At 31.4% G+C, this 21,737-nt stretch overlaps 1 protein-coding gene across 3 annotated transcripts in view; it reads right to left on the minus strand.

Annotated features, from left to right (window-relative positions):
* Nf1 (neurofibromin 1) overlaps nucleotides 1-21,737 on the minus strand; it is a 400,961-nt gene that overhangs the window by 32,383 nt on the left and 346,841 nt on the right. For all 3 annotated transcript variants that reach the window (XM_085820392.1, XM_085820391.1, XM_085820393.1), the window contains exons 51-52: nucleotides 20,466-20,509; nucleotides 874-1,196 (exon numbers count right to left, since the gene is read on the minus strand). In XM_085820392.1, coding sequence (XP_085676518.1) covers nucleotides 874-1,196; nucleotides 20,466-20,509 — 367 coding nt within the window. The remainder of the gene's footprint in view (nucleotides 1-873; nucleotides 1,197-20,465; nucleotides 20,510-21,737) is intronic.

The following is a 21,737-nucleotide window of genomic DNA, read 5'->3' on the forward strand; positions in this document are numbered from 1 at the left end:
TGACACCCTCATTCTCAGCATGGGCAGACGCTGTGAAACCTGCCTAGCAGTCAGGGGAGATCATATCCCTTATTAAAGACCGGATGTTTCTTGCTGGACACCCATCACAGGGATGTTTCGGCCTTCAGTCGCATTGCGCTCCATGCTACTTTTTCAATAAAGCTTCTTTTTATCCCTCTGATTTCTCTTTTAGTAAGTGTTGCTTACATTACTCATGTCCTTACGTAGTGGGGATCTTACGGTATTAAATGTGTTGATTTGGAAAGCTTTTGTACAAAGTTATATTGAAAAAAACCATCTCGTCCTTAATTTTTGCACACCAGTGTATATATTCGCATTCATGATCTGAACTGTTGTGGAAAGCAGACACTGAGTGTGTTTGAATGCTGTTCACAATGGTTTTTGGTCAAACCTTAGTTTGGCATACATTTTTTAATTTTCTGAACTGTTTACCATTTTAATTGCAAAACTTTTTCTAAAAATACATTAACTGCTGACAACTAAATCAATTAAATAATAACTAATGGACACAGATCAAGACCATAAATCAAAAGTTAATTATAAATAACTGAAATCATGGTATACAGAACCAGTAAGTATAGGGACTTAATTACATACTAAAACAAAGCACATTTATCCATGGGATTTTTAATCAGTACATGCAGGAGCACAAATGTATACAAAAATTAACTGCACATAAAGTAGAATTATGCAATACAGAGTCAGTGGATATTGATTCATGACTCTATATCAAAAGAAGCAATTTTCGGAGAAATTTTCTATTTGGAATTTTTTGCAGTATTTTCTGTTAGAGAAATTATATCTTCCTTTGGAGAAGGTGAAGAAAGAGGAAGAAAAAATAATAAGCTTTACCTGTTTGTTTTGCTTTGCTTGAAACAAGGCATTCTGGTCCAGTGTGTCCCATGATTTATGCCTCCTATTTACTGGAGTTACAGGTAGTGTGCTCTGAATACCATTATTAGAAGGCTGACCATGAGGGGAAGTCTGTGCAGAATTAGAAGATGGGGATGGAGTTGGAGGACTGGGATTACTTGGAGACGTCGACACTTGAGGAGAAACAGCGGGATGGAGTTCCGTGACAAATGCTTCTGCACTTGGGGACTCAGACACAACTCGAGTGATTCTGTGTTTCAAATGGCACCTGCTACGCACTTCTTCAGATACAGAGACAAGTGCTATGTTTAGAGAAAAGATAATAAATCAGCAAAGCCAAAAATGACAGATAAACAAAAGACTCCAATTTTCTAGATTGTCTGCTCTTCTATCCAACTAATTAAGTTTCTCAATAATTTATTTCATGCTTTTGATTTCTTTCTTGATGAAGATAAGATTGAAGAATAATAAAAAAAGTACAGTACATAATTTTTTAATAAAATATTAAATTCATTAGTATGAATGAGCATTATTTATTACTTTTTTGTATGAAGCAAAGGAAATACTGCAACTGGGAAAAATTTCAAGTATCAACAGAAATATTCATTTTGAGCATTCCTGAATCCATCTGTGTGAAGAGAATAAAGGACTGTTTTTTCCCAGACTGTAAAATGGGCTTTTTCTGATGTTCGTACGTCTGCGTGTATGTATCTTGCATAATTCAAAAGTGATTAGCAGTAGAATTCCAAATTTTGTATATGGGACTGCTATAACACCTAGATATGTACTTCCCTTTTTTATTGCAATTCACAGAACCAAATGTGTGTGTATATATACATATCTTCAGAGTTAATCACAAAGTTTTTGGTTTTATGAGATCACTGCAAAAGCTCGTGGGCTATCTGACTAAGGGGAGAGATGCCTTCATGGAGGACTTTCAAAGAGAACTGGCTCATATACACATTACACATGGGGAAAATCAAGGAAAGGGCCACGCAGCCAGCCAGTTCACAGGATTTGAACCTCATCTGAACTACCATAATCGAGACTTTTACTACTCGGCCACTGGTGGGATGTAACTGAGTAGGTAAATGAGGGACTGCCCATTTTTAGAGTATTGTTTATATGACTACAGTAAAAAATCCAAGATCTGGACATCCAATATCCAGAATGATCTAAAATCCGAACCTCAAAGCCACCACCAATGCAGACTTTTATTCAGTAAAACTATTTTTAGTGATGCATCTTATCACGAAAATTTTAAAAGAGTACTTTTCTAATACTAAATTATCATATCCTAACCAGCCTATAAAACACAGCACTGTTCATTACATCATAACTATAGGTCCACCTGTGGTTGCTTAAATATAGGAAAACAAGAATTTAGAACGATGATGTAACTGGGGTATTTGAGACCTCCGAGAAGCAATTATGCATCCCCAATTCGCTTGGTTTAAAAAAAAAAGGAACTTTAGAATGGGGACCTGTAAGAGATTATCATGTGTTGAATGCCCAAACGATTTAAAAGATAAATACTTTACTCCATGCTTAGTTGATTTTACTGCTGCACTGTATGGTACTAAATTTTTCAGTCCTGTCAACCTGATTAAAGCTTACCATATACGAACTTTGCATAAATGTTTCAAAAGGCACCTTTGGTCAAACATCTATTGATTTCTTATGTTTTCACCTAAGTGAAAACGGAACTGAGCCTCTCCCTGACAAAGTCAAATGTATATTAGACTTCCCTCAACCTACCACTCTTACTCAGCTTTGCCGATGTTTAGGCACGTTTAACTTTTACAGATGTTTCATATAGCTAAAGCAGCACACATTCTTGCTCATTTAATTAAGTAGTTAGTAGGGCATATCAATAAAAAGAAAAGTAGTTCTCATGTGCAGGATTCATCCTCATTGTTAAATTGGAACGAGAATGCTGAACAAACCTTCATTGCTGCCAAAAATGCTATTGCTCAGGCTACCCTTTTGAGACACCCTATTCCCGAAACCCAGTTAAGCACCCGGGTAGATACTTCGGATGTCACAATAGGAGGTACTCTTATACAGTTGTCTCAACAAACATGGGAGTCCATAGCATTTTTCTCTATGAAACTGAACAAAAGTCAACAGAAATGGTCCTTGTAAGATATGGAATTATTTTCAATTTATTCTTCAATTAAGAAGTCCCCACACGTGCTAGAGGGCAGAAATTTTCAAATTTATATGGATCAGAAACAGTTAATGTATGCTTTTAAGCAGAAACCCCACAAATGTTCACCTTGGCAAGTATGACATTTAGATTTTATTTCTCAATATTCTACTGACATTAGGCATATGCAAGGTTCTAAAAATGTCGTTGCTGGCCCTCTTCTGAGAACTGAAATTGATTCCATTACAAAATCTCCATTTTGGGATTTAAAAAAAATTTCCAAAGTTCAAGTTTCCAAAGCTCTGCCAGCCATACTCTCTGCACAAGGTTCTCAACTGACAAAACTTTCACAAATGAAATAAATGGCCTTAAATCTACTGTGTCCATAGACCATGTAAAACCAGCTTATTTGCTTTCGGACTCCGATTTGCATCAACTGAAATGAAACAGAGACTTAAGGACAGTTCAACTAAATAAATCTGCTTCCAAACTCTCAAAAACACAAACTGTCATAAGATCAGGAAGGCATGTTCACTTCCTATTTTTTGACAAAATCAACAATAAAAGACTTGTTTACATCACATTTGCTACTATTAACGTTCTATTACAGATATTAAAATAATTGCTTGTTTTAGATACAATAAAACCACTGGTAATCATTTGCTGAACCACAACCAAGCTATAACAAAAAATTCCATTTCATACTTTCAAAATTGGATCCTTTTCACCAATACATAGTTACAGGTAATTTTGTAATTGCAGAAAAAAGTACATGGCTAAAGGCACCAAATTCAGTCCTGTTCATTGAATTTCCAAAGCTAACTGCAATAACAGAATCATCTGTAACACCAATGAATATATTATTAAAAATAGCAACTGAAACAGTTTGCCTGTTGAAATATATCTTGAAATGAAGGATAAATTCAAAAAATTAAAAATATCATCAATGAAATCAAAATTACTAAAAAACAGATTTTCGCAATCTGAAAAGCATAATTTAAGAATTAAAAGATTAGGGCAGTTTGACTTTTATTATTTGCCTTTCTTAAAAATCACATTCCCCCTCCCCATTTTTACCGTGTCTTGAACAATTTCAGAAATATTAACTTAATTATTAACAACTTAACACATTTTTCTCCTTTGAGAAAGCATGTTTAACACATTTCCTCCTTTGAGAAAGCGTGTTTAAAGCAATCTTTATCTATAATCTCATTACCTTTTAAAGTTATTTTGTTTGATTTATATTTATTAGTTTTTTTGGAAAAATTTGTAACAGTTTTTTTTTTTTTTTTTTTTTTTTAAGTTTCATATAATAATAAAATCTGAAAAGTTTCAGATTTTAACGGCCACCCAAAGGGTTTGTTAATGTTTTTTATGCTCTAAATAAGCTCACAGTCTACCAGTCTGCTGTTACACACACTCTTACTAACCCCACTTTTTTGTCTTTTTAGCTTTAATTTCTTATTTTCTTTGCACTTATGCCACACACAATTCAATGGCAAAATTACAAAAATTTTAAAAGTGGCATAGCGACACACATTTAGAATTCCGAATACAATGTTAAGTGTTGGCATACATTTTTCTATTTTTCAGTCTTCTGTCAGATCATCATATCAATGACACACAAAGCATTTTTTTTGTCTTTTTATTAATGTTTTGTGTGTTTACTTTATTTATTAAATATCACATTCTTGGCACTTATGCCACAGAAAATGCGATTCAGCAGCAAAATTACAAAATATTTAAAAATGGCATATCTTTAGAATTTCTTATAGACAGTCTAACATGCTGGAGATAAAATGCTTTTTCCTGTACAGTGTTGCCATTGCTCACTTCAAAATTATTGAGTTTGTTAATCAAAAATTAGTTAAAAATTTACGAAAACAAAATAGATAATAAAACAAATTCCAAATTTGGGCTATCAGGTACGCATGTTTGGGTGGAAGACTGCGTTACTCAAAATTTGATAGCTCTAGGAACTGTTGTTTTTTCACAATGAGAGAAACATGCATACATTCATGCAGATTCTTTATTAATTTCTTTAAATATAATATATGGCGATAACATTTGGTGACAACAATTTGAAAAGTGATATGCCATTCCCAGTGATCAACGCAAAATGCTGTTTTGAGACTAATATCCCATTTGGGACTAACATCCCTTTTCAGCTAATAATATAGAACAGCTGTTTGCATAAATGTTGATCCATACACAGTAATATTTGAATCCATGCAGATGCAATAAGAGGCAATTATAGTAGGCTTAATATTGCCTTTTATTTCTCACTGACACACATATGAAAGGCGACAAAATAACTTTTAAGAACTAAATCGGTACCTGTAATATGTGGTGATTGTTTGCTGATCAAAAAGGTGCACTTGCAGTGTTTTGCTTCTTCTCCTGAGAGGCTGCTAGATTTAAGTGAAATTAATATTTGCCCCAGAAAAGTCAGGTACTTATTATTAACTGTATGTTTTTGGAGTGATATTCTGCTCAGTAAAATTATATGCTTTGATTTTTATTTATATTCTTATTTTTATTTATATTTTTTTTATAAATATTCCGTTTTGTTTTGTCAAATGGTGCCTTTTTAACAACAAAGCCAATACAACACACTTTTAAAGATCGAACCACAGCTCAGAGCAGTGAAAATGGAAATAGGATCACACATTAGAAGAAGTTCGTATTTCTGAGTCGGAACAAGAAGCACAAGAATTATTAAATTCTGAAGTTGGATAAGTTTAAAAGAAAAGAAAATGTTTAGAAACATGAAGAAAGAGGATTTGGTAACTGTGTTATAGGAAACTAGTGAAGAAACAACCACAAATTTAAAACTTGCAGAACTGAAACACAAATTCCTGAATAGCAAGAATATATTGAAGATGCTGATTTGGTGAAAGAAATTCTGATTACTACATTGAAGAACAGAATAACAAAAGATGAAATCAAAAGAATACAAATGGAAGAAAAGAGATTTAGAATAGAAAGAGAACAAAAAATTGAATTAGCAAACATTTGAGCAACTCAAATAGAGGAAGTAGAAGTCTGACACCTTCAATTCCGAACACTGGTGGAGGAATAAAAATTTTCTTTGAGAAGCTAATCAAAGAAGTAGAAACATTGACTATACCAGTATCAAAGAGACTGTAAGTACATTTTGACTCTATTGAAAGAGCATGCACAAGAAAGTTCCAGAAAAATTCAAAGTAGAAATACTATTGAAACTAGAGAAAAAGATTCATAATGTCCTTGTCTACACAAAGGAAGAAGATCTGCAAAATTAAGAAGAGTGAAAACTCTCATCCTAAAGGAATATCAATCCACTCCTCAGGCCTGCTTAGGAAACTATAGAAGAGATAAATGCTGTTTCAATAAAATGCATATTAAACTTGCTTCATCAGCAGCCAAGTGGGACTATTATTGTAAATCAAGAAATGTAGTAGATTTCAAAACACTCAAGGAATTAATTCTTTCTGATAAATTAGACAGAGAAACAGCAGCACACATTGCAATACATCAAGGAAATAAATGGTTGAAGTCGCAAGAATTAACTGACGAATGTGATATCTATTTCACAGTTAAATGAAACTCTTTCGACGAAGTCTGAAATTAAACTAAACGATCGCCAAAATTCATGAATACAACATGTATACAAGATAAATACATTCCCCCACACATGAGAAGAGAATAAATACTCAGGAAGAAAAGAATGTTATATTTGCAGAAGCTACCAACACATTACAAGAGATTGTACAGACAAAAGAAGAGAGGAAGAAACTACGGTAAAGATAAATGAAAAGAATGATCCCAGAACTTATAGAAATTCATACAGAACACCAAGAGAAGAAGCCACAGTAGCTAAAGTAGACTCACCTATCTATGAACTGAATTCGAAGAAAGTGTTATCCAACCAAAAACTCTAAGAAAATCGAACCTTTTAGACTCTGGAACATAGATAATGATCACATATTCCTCACTCATTCCAGATTTAGAAAACAGAAAAGAGAGTGAAATCATACTAACACCTGCTTTCGGACAGCTGATTGAAGCAAAAGTGTGCTGTGTAGCTATATATTATAAGAATTATGGAAATAATTTATTTAATTTTGTGGACACATTAATTGCAGTGACTGATAAGCTAAATAAACCTTGTTTAATAACTCTATAAATACACAAACTACTGATTAATCCTGCAGAAGAATCAAATATCAACATTTTAGAAGGATAAATAATTCTGAAGAGGAAAACTTTGTTTGTCTGTTTGCTAAAATGCAAACAAAGGAGAAAAAAAGGATCCTTCTGCCAATGCTTTTGGAGGATAAAACCAAAGAGAAGAGAGGGAACAAGGCAAGCACCAATTGAATCACAGATTTATCAGCAGCTGAAAACCTACAAAGAGTGTAACGGAACTGTCCGTCACTCATATGGACATAGAAGTTAGTTGAAGAGGAAAAGGAGAGCTATTTATTTATTGATCACCTTTTACACAAGAAAAAATATTATGGCAGACTGTTTTTCAATTGGTAATTCCTATTAGTAGAAGAATATAGGTGTTGGAATTAGCCCTAATTCCATTTTTGGACCACATCTTAGAATCAGTAAACAGAGAAGAGGATCCAATATTGACTTTTTTTGGGTGGGAGCCCAGATTAGTGCAAGACTTCAAAACTTTTTCAAAACAGTTCAAAAATTGTCAGTTGAAGAGTTCCAAAAAAGCAATCAGACAAGATTCCTATCACACCTATTAGAAGACCAGAATTACCTTTCAAAGTTTTGAATATTGATATACTTGGACCTATTGAACCTCCTTCTGCTAGAAAACACAAATACATCTTATGCTTGGTAGATCAACATTCCCTATGGCTAGAAGCATCCCAATGAAAAGTTTGACAGCAAAAGCAGCTTGCAATGGAATTCTGAAGATATTTATAAGAACAGGAATTCCTAATACAATAACAAGTGACAACAGAAGCAGTTCTGTTTCAAAATTAACTACAGAATTTCAGAAAAGACTAGGTTCTCACCCTAGATTCTCCACACCTACTTACAGCATTTCAAATGGATTAGTGGAAAGATGGAACAAATTCCTCAAGCAAATGTTACAACATGTCATCAGAACTGAAGGCCCATTTCCATTACTGTGTATGCTTTGCGGTGTGTATGCATTTCTCCAATCAGTGAATGAATTCACTTTGATTGACATCTGCAATCTAGTTGATGTGCGGTGATGGATGGATGAAGTTCAACTATGTTGAACTTCTATCCGTATATCTGTGGATGCATTGGGATCACATGGTAAAAAAGGAGCAATCATGTTTGTCACTAAAAACTAATGGTGGCAGAAGTAGCAATCAACGCTGGCGGCTTAGTGAAAGAATGTTTTGTTAAAAATACTTATTTTTAATTAATATTATAGTGAGAAATCTGCATAGTGAAAAAGACAGCAATCAGCTGAAGTTAATTTTAAAAAAGGTAAGAAAAATAAGATAACTGCAACTACAGTACTAGTTTGCAGAGAGCAGTGATTGCTGTCAAGAAAACCAGGCACAAAAAATATCATTTCAAGTCTATGAAATAGTAAAATTTGTCCTGACAATTATTTTCTAGTTTTGCATACACATTTACCTTTAATAAAAATGAACGTCTGACTATATCAAACTGCTATAGCAAATCAGATGTGGCATTAAAAGATTTGTTACTTTTTTCTTTTGAAACAGGTAAAAACTAAAAATATTAATTATAAATTAAATTTGATAGCCTTTTAAATATTCTAATGCATTAAAGGGTATGTTAAATTTGTATTTCTCTATTTATAAATATTATCTTTTTGGATAACATATATTTGCAAGCATACGGAATATATTGTTAGAAAACCATTTAACTTCAATCAGAACTGCACTTTAAAAAATAATGTTTTTTGTAAGAAATTTCCTAGAAGCTGAAGAACAAACTCTGGTGAATTTTTTAGATGATAGCACACTGAAATAAGACCAAAAAATTTAGTTTTAGAATTCACTTACTCCATGATCTATATAAGCGAAAATTGCAAATCACATTAGTGTGGTTATAGCATAGTGGTAAAGCTGAAGGTAATGAAGTTTGACTTTTGGGATCATGAGTTTGGATCTCGCACTCTTTGCAACTTTCTTAGCTCCGTGTTCCAATTTGATTTATATTTGTGTTTTAAAATTTATTTCTACTATTACATATGCTTTATTTATGTGTATTAAATATGCTTTATTTATGCTCTTATTTATTTTAAATTTTCCCCTCAAGAATTTATTTTGAAAGTTATAATATGAATTTAAAGTATATTCCCTGTATATATATATATATATATATCAAGCAAAGCAGTAATAACAATTTTTGAAAAACCAATTTTGGTCAAGAAAACATCTTGCGCAATATGCTGCACAATAAGTAAAAAATAAAAATTGTAGAAAGCTCGCCTAAAAGTTACCAAGAGCTGCTGCTCCAAAAGGTTTAAGACGTTTTCAAAAATTAATACACATGAAAAGCAAATCATTAGACATGTAAAACATAAATACAATAAAATTAAAAAACAGAAAAAGTTAAAAAGTAAGCGGAAAATGGTAAATTAGCCCAATTCGACATCCAAACAGGCTTTTCAAGGGAAATTTCATTTATTTGAACGTCGAATCAAGCTAACCTCATTACGCGTGTCGCCGAAACAGACAATTGAAACTTTTTCGCTACAAATTTTTTTTGACAAAGTGTCTTGGAAATTTTAATAGTCTCAATTCTCTGTTCCAATTTCCTGACGCGTCCGCTCAGAATGACACATTAAGGTGTTAAAATATGTTAATCAAAATCAAACTTTCTAAATCTAGTCTAAAATTAAAATCAAAACGAAATAAATAGCGATGAGCTATTAGTCCTAAAAATACAAATACTTTCGGGCTGGGCCTGCAAGCTTAAAGATTAACAATTTTATTTTTAAAAAATAGATTTTATAAAACTGTAAGAAAACCTGTAGTTAATAATCAATATAAAATAAAAAATTGAGAAAAGAACAACTCAGTGAGTCTTGCTAAGACCAAGAAAAAGTTGTAACAAAAGAAACAAAAAACTGACCTTTGGCGATGTAAAGCTGTCCCTCTGAAAACATGCAGAAAAATGGCTGCTAACTTCTAGCGTCTTATTTTGGATGACGTACGTAGGGGGGAGCGAAGTGTTGTGGGCGTTTAGCCAATGTGAAGTGATTTTCGTTATCTGTAACTCGTCTCCTATTATCGGAGGGGGCCGGAAACCTCGGAACCTGTGTGAAGAGCTGAAAAAATGGCGCTGGGCTTGTAGTAGGATGGAAAAAATTTTTTCGAAGTGAAAATGGCAAATTCAGCTAAAACTATAAAAACTTGGCCATTAAAGCATGAGAAAAAGGAAAAAACAGTAATTTGTTAAAAAAGTCGTAATTCTTCAAGCTAGCGGGCGATCAAGCTACTATGAAAAATGAAAAAAGCCCGATTTGTTAATAAAAGCAGTAAAATTGGCCACTAAAGAAATTTAAATTTAAAAATATGTACATAATAGTATTTAAGATTAAAGTGCCAAAATTTTTTTGGAGGAAAGGGAATGAATAAACAAGAATTTTCTGTACATTTTTACAATAGATTCTCTGAATTAGTCATCCTTCTTAAACCGTCCGTAGCTTTAGGTATAAAAAATCATTATCTAACTCAAAAAATCTATAATTAGGTAAGGTTAATGCCAGCTTTGGTAAGGGAATTTTTAATTATTTTATGTGGTATTTGGTTACTTTTTAAAATAGTTATGAAGTATAGTATTTCTTCTTGTAAGTGTTCCGCAGTATTGCAAATTCTTTTCATTCTAAGTAGCTGTGAATAAATTGTGTTGATTATTACTCTTTTGGAAATATTTGAACTCCAGTTAGTGAGTTTAAGTGTGGAAAAATTAAATTCTCTTCTTTTATCGTAAACTTTAATAAAACAGTAATCAATAATATGTAAATCAAGGTAGACTACATCATGCTGTTCTGTATTGGTTTTATTAAGTTTTAAGCAAGCAGGGTAGATATTAGCATTTTCTATTTTGTTGTAGTTATTAAATGCTATGACATCATCAATATATCTATAGATGTGTTGGAAAAAGAGACTTTCTTCCGTTCTGAGTGAACGTACATAGGTTAGTTCTTTAGTGAACAGGAATAATTCACAAACTGAAGTTGAAAAATTCCCGCCCATAGGTATTCCCTGAACTTGTTTATAGATGTAATTGTCAAATTGAATAAAATTATTGAAGAGAACGCTGGTAAGGAATAGCTGCCATTTTTCGTTGCTGAGAATGGTAGAAATTTGTGGAAATAAATCTGGAAGAGCAAGTAAACTTGTAAAAATTTCTTCGAGTGGTAGAGATGTATAAAGGTTTTCAAAGTCGTAGCATTGGATATGTTCTATTTGAAGTGAATTCAGAGTTTTAAGAACTTGTTCATTACTAGAGATCATCCAGTTGCAATGCAAACCTTTAAAATCATAGTTATTGATTAGTTCACGAATCATACGAAGTTTTTGCGCAAAGAGATAATCTATTTCTTTGAGATAACTTTTAGTACTATTAGCTATGAACCTGAATTTAATTGGAGACTTATGAAATTTCGGTAAGGCATAGAGATTTGCAAACCTGTTGTTATATTTCTGGGGTTGTATTTTAAGTCTTTTATGTAGTGCTTTAAATTTATTTAGAAGAATCTGAGTACTGGAAGTTATTTTTTGGTAAGTGCAAGTGTTATTTAACTCTTTATGCAGAAGGTTGTAGTAGAAGTGTTGTCAAATAATACTAAAATTGTTGCTTGCTTTGTCAATCTTCGTGATGATAAAGTTATGTTGCAATTTTTGAATGAGATCCTCCAGGCGTTTTTTATTGTGTAAAGAGTTGAAATTAGGCGCCTTGAATAGCAAACATTGAAATTCTTTTATAAGTGCAGCTTTCCATTCAAGAAAAGTTGTAGTGGGTAAATTGGATATATATATATATATATTTTTCCATTTAACTTTTATGTGAATGTATGTACGTACATGTGATGAGACTTTGGGATGTTTCCAACTCTAAACTTTCAATACCAATCAACATGAGACAGTATTAATGCACTGAATATTTTTAATAAAACATTTTTTAAAAACTTATAATAATTGCTTTAAAATTCAGTCCTCTCCAGCTGAAGCACAGGAATTAATTAATTAAATAAATATTTCCATTTTATTTACCTTAGGTATGTATACATATATAAAGACAAAAAAGCTTATCTTTATTTCTATAAAAAGCTATGAATTTAAAATTTATAAATTAAAAATAATATTTTATGGATTATGCATAAAATATAACTGTGCACAGTGCATTTTAAAACAAACTTAGATTTCTAATAAATTATCCAGCTATGACACTGAAGAAATTGATGCTAAAATTTTATATACTATCTGTTTTGTCACCAAATTTGTGCATATTTTAAAAATATACAATCTCACAAAGCAGTCAACGGTATACAAGCATAGCAAATTTTGTTTAAATATTGTGAACCTTTCTTTACAGCTGCTCTGTATATTTTAGGTACCAGCTATTTTTAAATGTGTTTAATCTTTTTTTATTTGTTTTGCAGTAACAGTACATTTTAGTTTTAATTATATATTATTTCGTTAATATTTAAGGCTTCTAGAAACACTAAGAAATTTTTAAAATTTACTCCAGCTTCTATGCAATTAGAGATGTTCATAATAATATGCATTATAACATTACTTGTCTAAAAGTTGCTAACTTGCTTTACTTTCACAGCTTATAAACAGAACTAAAATTTTGCAATAACATTGAATTTAAGCATTTTAAGTGTCCGAATCTCATAAGTTAAATCAGACATCTGGTGGCAATGAATGCAACTGACCATCGAACTTTCATAAGTGTAATGCAATAGTGTAAACTGTTGTCCATTTGTGTAATGTGTTTCTCCCAATATGCTACATGTCGGTAACGCACTAATGGAAACGAGGCTTGACCCTTTGAAATCAGATAAGCATATCCCATACTTACTCTTAGCTTACTGGGAAGAACCAAACTTCACCACCAGAATTTTACCATTTCAGCTGATGTACAGAAGACAACTAAGAAGTCCTTTAGCAGCACTGAAGTCTTAATGGTCGGGAGAAATACCAATACCACTTAATTTAAGTGAACTGGTAGTGGATTACTTAGAGCAATGTTTCCCAACCTTTTCTGTGCTATGGCCCACCTAATCCTCTCTAAAATTTTTATGCTTTCCCTAGCATAATTTTTAATATTCAAAAACCAAAATGTTCATGAAAGAAACTTTGTAGAGACACTGGGAATTTTTTGGATGGAAGAAAGATGAAAACTCTGCAACGCCTTCGCCGCCTCGCTAAGAAGGTGGGAGAAATATCTTATATACCTCCCCTTTTAAAGGCAACTGGAGTTTTTTAGGGGACCCAATCGCCAAATCCTGAGTGAGGAGAATCATCATCCAACACTCTTTTAGTTCGGGCGCCACTGTACACTGTAGAGACACTAAGATTTTTTTGGAAGCAAGAAAAATGAAAATTTTGCAATGCCTTCACCAGAAATTGAACCATGGACCTCTCAATTATGTACAGACCACTATACCACGAAGCTTCGTTAAGAAGGCACGAGAAATACCTTATAACTTGAATCATAGATCTTAGGAAGAAGTAGCTAAGCATTTAAATGTCCATGACTACAGCGAAAACTCTTTATAAAATATTTAGAACACACTGCAATTTAAAAACTTTTTGGAGAAAAGATTTTCCAACCCCATAGAAGATTTAAAAATAGATAAGAATCTGAACTTTGAAAATTTAAATTCCCAGCAAAGAAGAAAATTAATTTCTCTTATTAATCAACATCAAGCATTATTCTGTGGAAAGCTGAAAATAGCCAAAGCTCACAGAATTAGTCTAATACCAAATATGGAGAGAGAGGGGGGGGAAACTTACAACCACAGGATTCCCGAAGACTTTTGTTAGCAAGAAAAATGGAAACACAAGACTGTGTGTAGACTATAGATCATTGAATGCAGTCATAAAGCCAGATAGTTTTCCGATGGAAAATGGCATTGTTTTGATGCACACTACAGAAAGAGCAAATGCCTCAACGACATTGGATTTACTCAAAGGATATTGGGCTATACTGGTGGAAGAACAAAGCAAAGACTACACATCCTTCAAAACTCATCAAGGTAAATATCAGTACCAACTTTTGTTCTTTGATGTGAAGCAGCAACATTCCAGAGAGAATGAATAAGTCACTGAAAGAATTTCAATAATTTTCAAGAGCCTGCATTGATGACATTGCTATAGTTTCTACCAATTTTAACACTCATCTCGAAGGTCTGGATAAAGTCTTCACTAATCGCTTGGATTAACTATCAATTAAAAAAAATAAATAAATAAATAAAATAAAATAATTTTTTTTTTTTTTTGCATAATTTTAACAAATATTTAGGACACAATATCAGGTCAGGGAAACATCAATCATATCCCAAGAAATTAAAGACAATCAAGAAACTGGAAATGCCGAAACAGAAGACCCATCTCGAAAGTCTTTTAGGATTGTGTAATTACTATCACAATTATATCTCAGGGTGTGCAGAGATTACTTACCCATTCATGGAACTCATGAAAAAGAAGCAACCAGAAATACTCAAATGGAGAGAAATTCATTAGTCAGAAAGGAGCGATGATCACTCCAGGATCTGTTTGTCATTCATTTGGATGCATCGCATGGTGGAGCAGGTGCACAGCAAAGGAGAAAAGAAAGAAAAAAAAAAAAAAAAAAAAAAAATTCCATGTGTTACGCGAGTAAAAAACTATCAAAATAAGGAGGCTGAATATAGAGCATGAAGTTTATGCTACAGTATAAGAATAGAAAAAGTTTGAACCATGGATATTTGGTTTAGTGTGAAAATTGTGAACGATCATAATCTAATAGCACTTATAGTGAGAAATGCTTCACACTCATCCGGACTGCAATGATGGGTCACAGCACTGCAGAAGTATAATTTATAAATGGAACACTGCTCCAGAAGAAATGTACCTAATGAAGATTCCAGCCAAAAAAATTTGAATGTTACTTACATCACCAAGCATTTAGTATAATTAGTTATTAAACAATTTATCTTTTTTTAATAATTTTACAATTTTGTGCAAATAAGGTATTTATATAATTTGAAATAAAAGGGAAATTTTTTTGTGTAGAATAAAATTATATACCTGTTTAAGTAGTGTGGAGAAAAATTTTGAAAACATTTTCATTAATGATCTTTATAGTAGCAAGCTCAATTTTATTTTCTTCATTGGTTAATATTTGCATGGGTATATTTTAACATATTTATAGAGGATATCAACTTGTTTTCTTTTGTTAAGAAGTAAGATATTGTTATAAGAAATTTGGAATCATTAGGTGAAGTGAAGGAAAAATGCGTGCATCTATGTTTACCTAGCAAAATGATGTACAACTGTAGGTATTTCATTGCAAATATTTATATTAACTGTGACAGGAATTTTAGAGTAAAATGTTTAAATGTATGTAGACTTTTTTTCCTTTTCTCATAGATCACAAACAGCTACTCGATTTTGGTTTCCAGATTGGTGTTTGATTTATGAATAGAATCAAGCTTGTGATGGAAGAGTTGTATCTGGCGATCAACAAGCCGTGCTTAGCATGTTTTGCCTCTTCTACTGCAAGGTCATTAGATTTAAGTTAGCTGAATGTTTGCTGCGGAAGGGTGAGGTGCTCACTAATTGTATTTGTAGGAGTGATATTCTGCTCTGAGTTAAATTATATGTTTTAATGTTATTAAATTAAATATGCTGTTTCATTTTGTCAAATGGAACCTTTTTAAATGCAAAGCCATTACCACTTAAAATATAATTTTGAAGAGAGCAGAAGTGAAATGTGTCCTCATCCAAGATGGATGCCTGTTTGAGAAGGAAAGAGGCTTTGGTTGCAAATTTAAACTTTCAGTTCTAAATTAACTGCATCTTTTAGCATTAGAAAAGGGGAACTATCCAAATGAAATTAAGGGACCATTACAGATTAAAATTAGAATTTTGATTTAGATACTTTTTATCTCTCTCTCACACATACTTTTACACATACTTCTCTCATACATATATTTAAGTACAATGATTTCAATGCAGAAGACACAGATAATTTCAATCACTACTGAGTTTAGGATGATGATGGCATAACTACGTAGTTACATACTCTTTATCTGGACTATACAACTCTTGAGAAGAACATCTTGATTATGAGTGCAATCTGTGCACTCATTTTAATCACATTTGTAACTTTTTTACATCTCATGGCAAATACTCTAGATGAAAGACGGAGGTGAATGGTAACAAGTTAGCTCGACAAGATGGCACAGCACAATGTAGGAGTGTGTAGGGATACTTTAAAAAAAAGTGGGAGAGAAATAAAGATGTTATGGTCCTCAGAATGGTTTTGGTTTGCCTTTTCATGACTGACTAAAGTGTTTAAGGTTTAAGTAGGTGCTTACATGAGTAGAAGTATGCAAGATCATATGACAAGGATTAATTTGGAAATCATGCAGTATAGAGAGATTCATGTACTAATTTTATGGCAGAAAAGAGAATTAGACATATTAAATTGGAGAGTCAAGGGCCAAATTAAAATTAGAATTTCATTTTACATTATAATTTTGCTCTTACATACTTACTCCTCCTCCCAAAAAGTGCTCAGTTAATTACTAGATTTTCTGAACGTCAGAATAATTGTGATTATAATCATTCAGGATGTTTGAAGTCCTACTATATGTACAAAATGTAACCTTAATATTTATAACATTATTACAATACACTACAAAAATATTTAATTGTAGCAACTACAAAATATAAAAGTACACTTTTCCCTTTTGTAAGCACAAAGTATACAATTATTAAAAAGTAACTGGATAATTAATTTGGAAGCTTTTTTGTCCTTATAAAAGAATGCTTCAACTAGTAAAATAATCTCTAGTGATACATGAACACCATTCAGAACTTCAACGAAATACATAATTTCATCTGTTAGTAATGGTTTAAATATGAAGATAGTTAATACATTACTAGTAAAATAAAATCTAATCTGATACATAAATAAAATGAAATGATCTTTATTTAAAAGTTTCATGGGAAAATGGCAATCACAACTAAATGTAGTGCAAAAATTCCAGATACAAACGTTCAGAATCTTTCTAACAGATTTGATGACTACAATTCAAGTAACGAAAATTGCAAAGCACTTCATAAATAAGATAAGCTAATTTGAATAACTGGTTTTGAATTTAAGCTAGAATGCTCATTTTAAGCAAAAAAGAAGAAAAGTGACTTTATCACTCTGTATATCATTTCTACTACTGCCAATAAATGTTTATTTTACATATATGAAAAAATAAATTTAGAAACAGAATAAAATATAAATAACATAGTTGATAATTGGATTTATAATATTCATTCATCATAAAAAATAATTAACCCATCACTCTAGAAATAGCACACAATTTAATTTAAATTATCACTAATAAGTTTAATAAGTATTCATTTCAGAGACAGCAAATAATGCAATTCATACTGTTAAATAGATTTAGGATAAAATATTCATTTTAAGTAAAAGAAGTTTAACCAAATGAGTTAAGTCTTGAATTCCAAGCAGAATCATTGAACAAATCAGATCTCAAGAAGAAAACAATTCCTCCCCCCAAAAAAAATCATACAGTTCAATTAATCAAAAATGCAATTAAATGAAAACAGATGTCAAAGTTAGAATTTTCTTGATTATTAGAACCAATAGCATAGCTCAAGCTTTTGCTGACCTTAAAACACACCAAAAGTTTTATAAAATGTCAAAACAACAAATAGGGAAATAAAGTTATGTATTAATTCTAAAAATAAAGTCTTGATTCCAATATTTAAAGACTCATTTGTTTGTTTTCTGTAAGCAAAATTGTTGATAACGTTTTAGAAGGGTTCTTTTTTATTAATCCAATGGCTATTCTGGAGAAAGTATAGTGAGATTTTTTAAACATAAGATTTTCATTCATTTTAAAGTTTTTAAATGCTTTTCAATAGATTTGTATCTACGAAAATTCCTCTCAGAAGAATTATCCCTCACAGTAATTGTGAGGAAATGCAATATTTGGAACTGCATATTTTAGAATAAATTGCGAAAACTCAAAGTTCTCTTTCATCTTTCACAGGAGTAATAGAAATAAAACTTAGAAGTATTCCTCTTTCAATGAGGAATTCTTCCTCATATACATCACTGTGCTCATAATTTAACTAACATTCATATTTTTCATCAAAAAAAAAAATTGGTGGAACAAGGAACTGTTGAAATCATATTGAGACTTCTTTAAATATTCTGCCTAGTAGTTAAAAAAAAAAAAAAAAAAATCAACTCAATTTTGTATGGGAATTCAGCATTTTGTAATTCTGAACCTTTCTCGGGGATTGAATGGATAAGACTATGAACATTGGTAATCTGACGCAGAATCAAATCCCAAAGAACAGGCTGGCCACACAAGCGTTTTCATGATTTACCTTACATGTGTAATGAGAATACAAATTAGTGTCCCTTTTGTAACACGAATATTGAGCAAGTTCTCCCTTTTGACCCCTTAATGCGGAACTTTAGTCATTCACAAAGGCCTCTCCACAGGTGGACAACCATAGTAAGTATTATCGTAACACAAAAAATTCCATTCCTTTATTCTGCTTTAGATGATTATTATAATATGTTTCACATGAAAAATAATGTCTCAAAATGTGCTGCTCTGGAAGCACTGCTCCTTCTAGCTAAGCCATTGACTAGAACTCTTGGAAAACAAGAAAATACCTCTTATGATAAAATAAGCCAAAGAAAGTATAGCAGATTTAGTTAATGCTCACAAATAAGGGGGAAAAAATCAGTGCATTATAGCTTATAACAAATCCCTTATATTAATATTTTGAAACTTTTTTACTATAACATGTTAATTAAAGAGATGAATCAATTATCATGACCTAAAATAAACATCCCATCATACATTAAATTCATTAAAATAATAACAAAAGTTCCACACAATTAGTGACATGTTATTTAAAAGGCAGTATACTGATTCAAGAGCTGCCACTGACTCTCTAGATACAGTTCCAACGTACAATCTCATTGATTATTAACTACAGGCCTAATCTTTAGTTTCTATTTTGCAGTTTGAAAGCTGTTTTATGGATTGAACATTACATTTTATAAAAATAAAAATACTTTACTTTTGAATTGCATAATTTATTGAAATAAGACATTGTAAAAGAAAATAGAAAATTCTGTCAACTGCATTATGATAAAAATATATATCATCACGTGCAAAAATATTATGTACCTACTCCTCCCCAAAAGTGCCCAATAGCATTGGATTTTTTGATTTTCAGAATATTTTGGGTTATAACCATTCAAGATGTCTAAAGTCCTACTATACATACAAAATGAAACCTTAATAATTATATCCCTTAAAATACATTAAAAATATTTAATACATATTTAATTTTAACAACTATAAAGTACAAAAATACACTTTTCTTTCCTGTAAGCAAAAAGTATACAATTATTATACAGTACTTGTTTGCCATACTTAATAACAATTTTTGTAAAATAAAAATTATTAAAATATGGTAGGAAATTAATTTATTCAATTTTCTTTGTTTTCAGCCTAAATGGGCACTAGCTTAGAAAGGCTGTTAGTCTCAAAACGGCACTTTGTGCTGAATCACTAAAAGCGTAGCATCACTTTTCAAATTGTTGCCACCATACATTATCACCCTGTATTATAATAAAAGAAATTAAATATGAAGAATCTACATGATGTATGTTTCTTGTACTGTGAAAAAACAACAGTACCTACAGCCATCAAATTTTGAATAATATACTTCTCCAAACGAATATGAGCACCTGGAATTCCAAATTTGTATTATTGGCCATTTCATATTTTTTAAAGCTTTAACAATTTTTTTATTAACAGACTCAACCATTTCTAAGCAAGCAATGACAACACTAAATTGGGGGGGGGGGATTTATCTCCAGCATACTAGACTGTCTAACGAAGATTCTGAAGACATGCTGTTTTTTTATTATTTTTAGTCCAAAAAGACATTAGCACAAATGCTCTCGAAATGCGTATGTAAATGGGGGATGGGGGAACCTTTGGGCATGATATAAAAATTTGAAGGCTTTTTTTTTTTTTTTTTAAACACTTTGCCAGCAAACGATGTAAATGTTTAAGGGGGGGGGAAATACCGCCTTCCGGGCATAATAATAAAATCTGAAAGCTTTCAGATTTTTTTTAAAACCATATGCAGCATATAATGTAAAAAATTTTTAAACTCACCTGCTAAATAAGCAACGCTTTCAGGGGTGACTTCAAATTTGTCCCTGAAATAAAAATGGAATATATATTAAAAATTAACAGATTAAAAAGGTTGTATGACATTCACTGGTTTATAATATTTCAGTCATAACAGCATGTTATATTAAAAAACTATTTAAAAACTTCTTAAATTTATGAATTTACAACTAAATAATTAATGAATGTTATTTGAATAAACATTAAAATATTATGAAACAAACTATTCTGACATAATAACTAGCACCTCTCACTAACATAAGATTCAGATTTTCTTTAATGACTGCTGGTTAAACTATTAATTTCTCAGAAGTTTTAAAAATATATCTTATTTTAAAACAAAATTATCCCATTACTACTTCCGTTCAATATGCTGCCAAAAAATTGATCAGTTACAGATAAAAAGTAAGCAATTTAGATGTGAAGCAAAAAGATGTGAAAGAAATGAAATTCAAAACTAGTAAAACCCAAAATTCCCTATAAATATGTAAAAAAATCTCGACCACTGTCTCCAAACCAGAAGAATTACTGTAAACTACAAATTCAAAATACAAAAAATATACAGAAAGAGGAATGCGATGAAATCTAATTCAACATTATCAAGAGGAGTAAGGTCAGATTTAACTGAATCTTTCCCTCCAAAGGACTACTGCACTTCTGTTCATCCAAAATTAGCTGATGAACCATCTTAAATTATTTAATTATAACAGTTCACCCGAAAATTCCGACTGCCTTCTCTATGCAGAGGAATTCCAAAAATGAAATAGAAATATACAAAAACAAGTCCATATATAAATTCAGTGTACAATAAAAAAGAAGAAGAAAAATAATCAGATACATTTTACTGAAATTAAAATGTAGTAATACAAAATAATTAACAGAGAACTTGATTTCAAAACTTAGCATTCAGCGAATAAAGACAAAAGACATACATTCAAAAATAGATGCCAATGCTGAAATCTCCAAAAAAGGTGAATTAAAAACAGGAAATTTTCAATTTTTTAGAATAGGAAAGCAACGTAAGGGGGGGGGAAAAGTAAGAAAAAGGGGTAAAAAAAAGTTAGAAAAGAATAAAGTCTTCACATTATGGGCTTGTCATGACGAATTAGAATAGAGTAGGCCCTCTACCAATAGCAGTGCAGTAAAAAAAAAAAAAAAAAAAAAAAAAAAAAATAGTGTGAAGTAATACAAATATATTATAAAAATAACTTAAAACATCCTTCTCTATTTAAGCTTTCAGATAAAAAGTTCATTACT

Source organism: Stegodyphus dumicola, chromosome 7 (genome assembly GCF_044657685.1).
Source record: "Stegodyphus dumicola isolate Sdum_Otavi_A_Nest chromosome 7, ASM4465768v1".
NCBI classification, from domain to species: Eukaryota; Metazoa; Arthropoda; class Arachnida; order Araneae; family Eresidae; genus Stegodyphus; species Stegodyphus dumicola.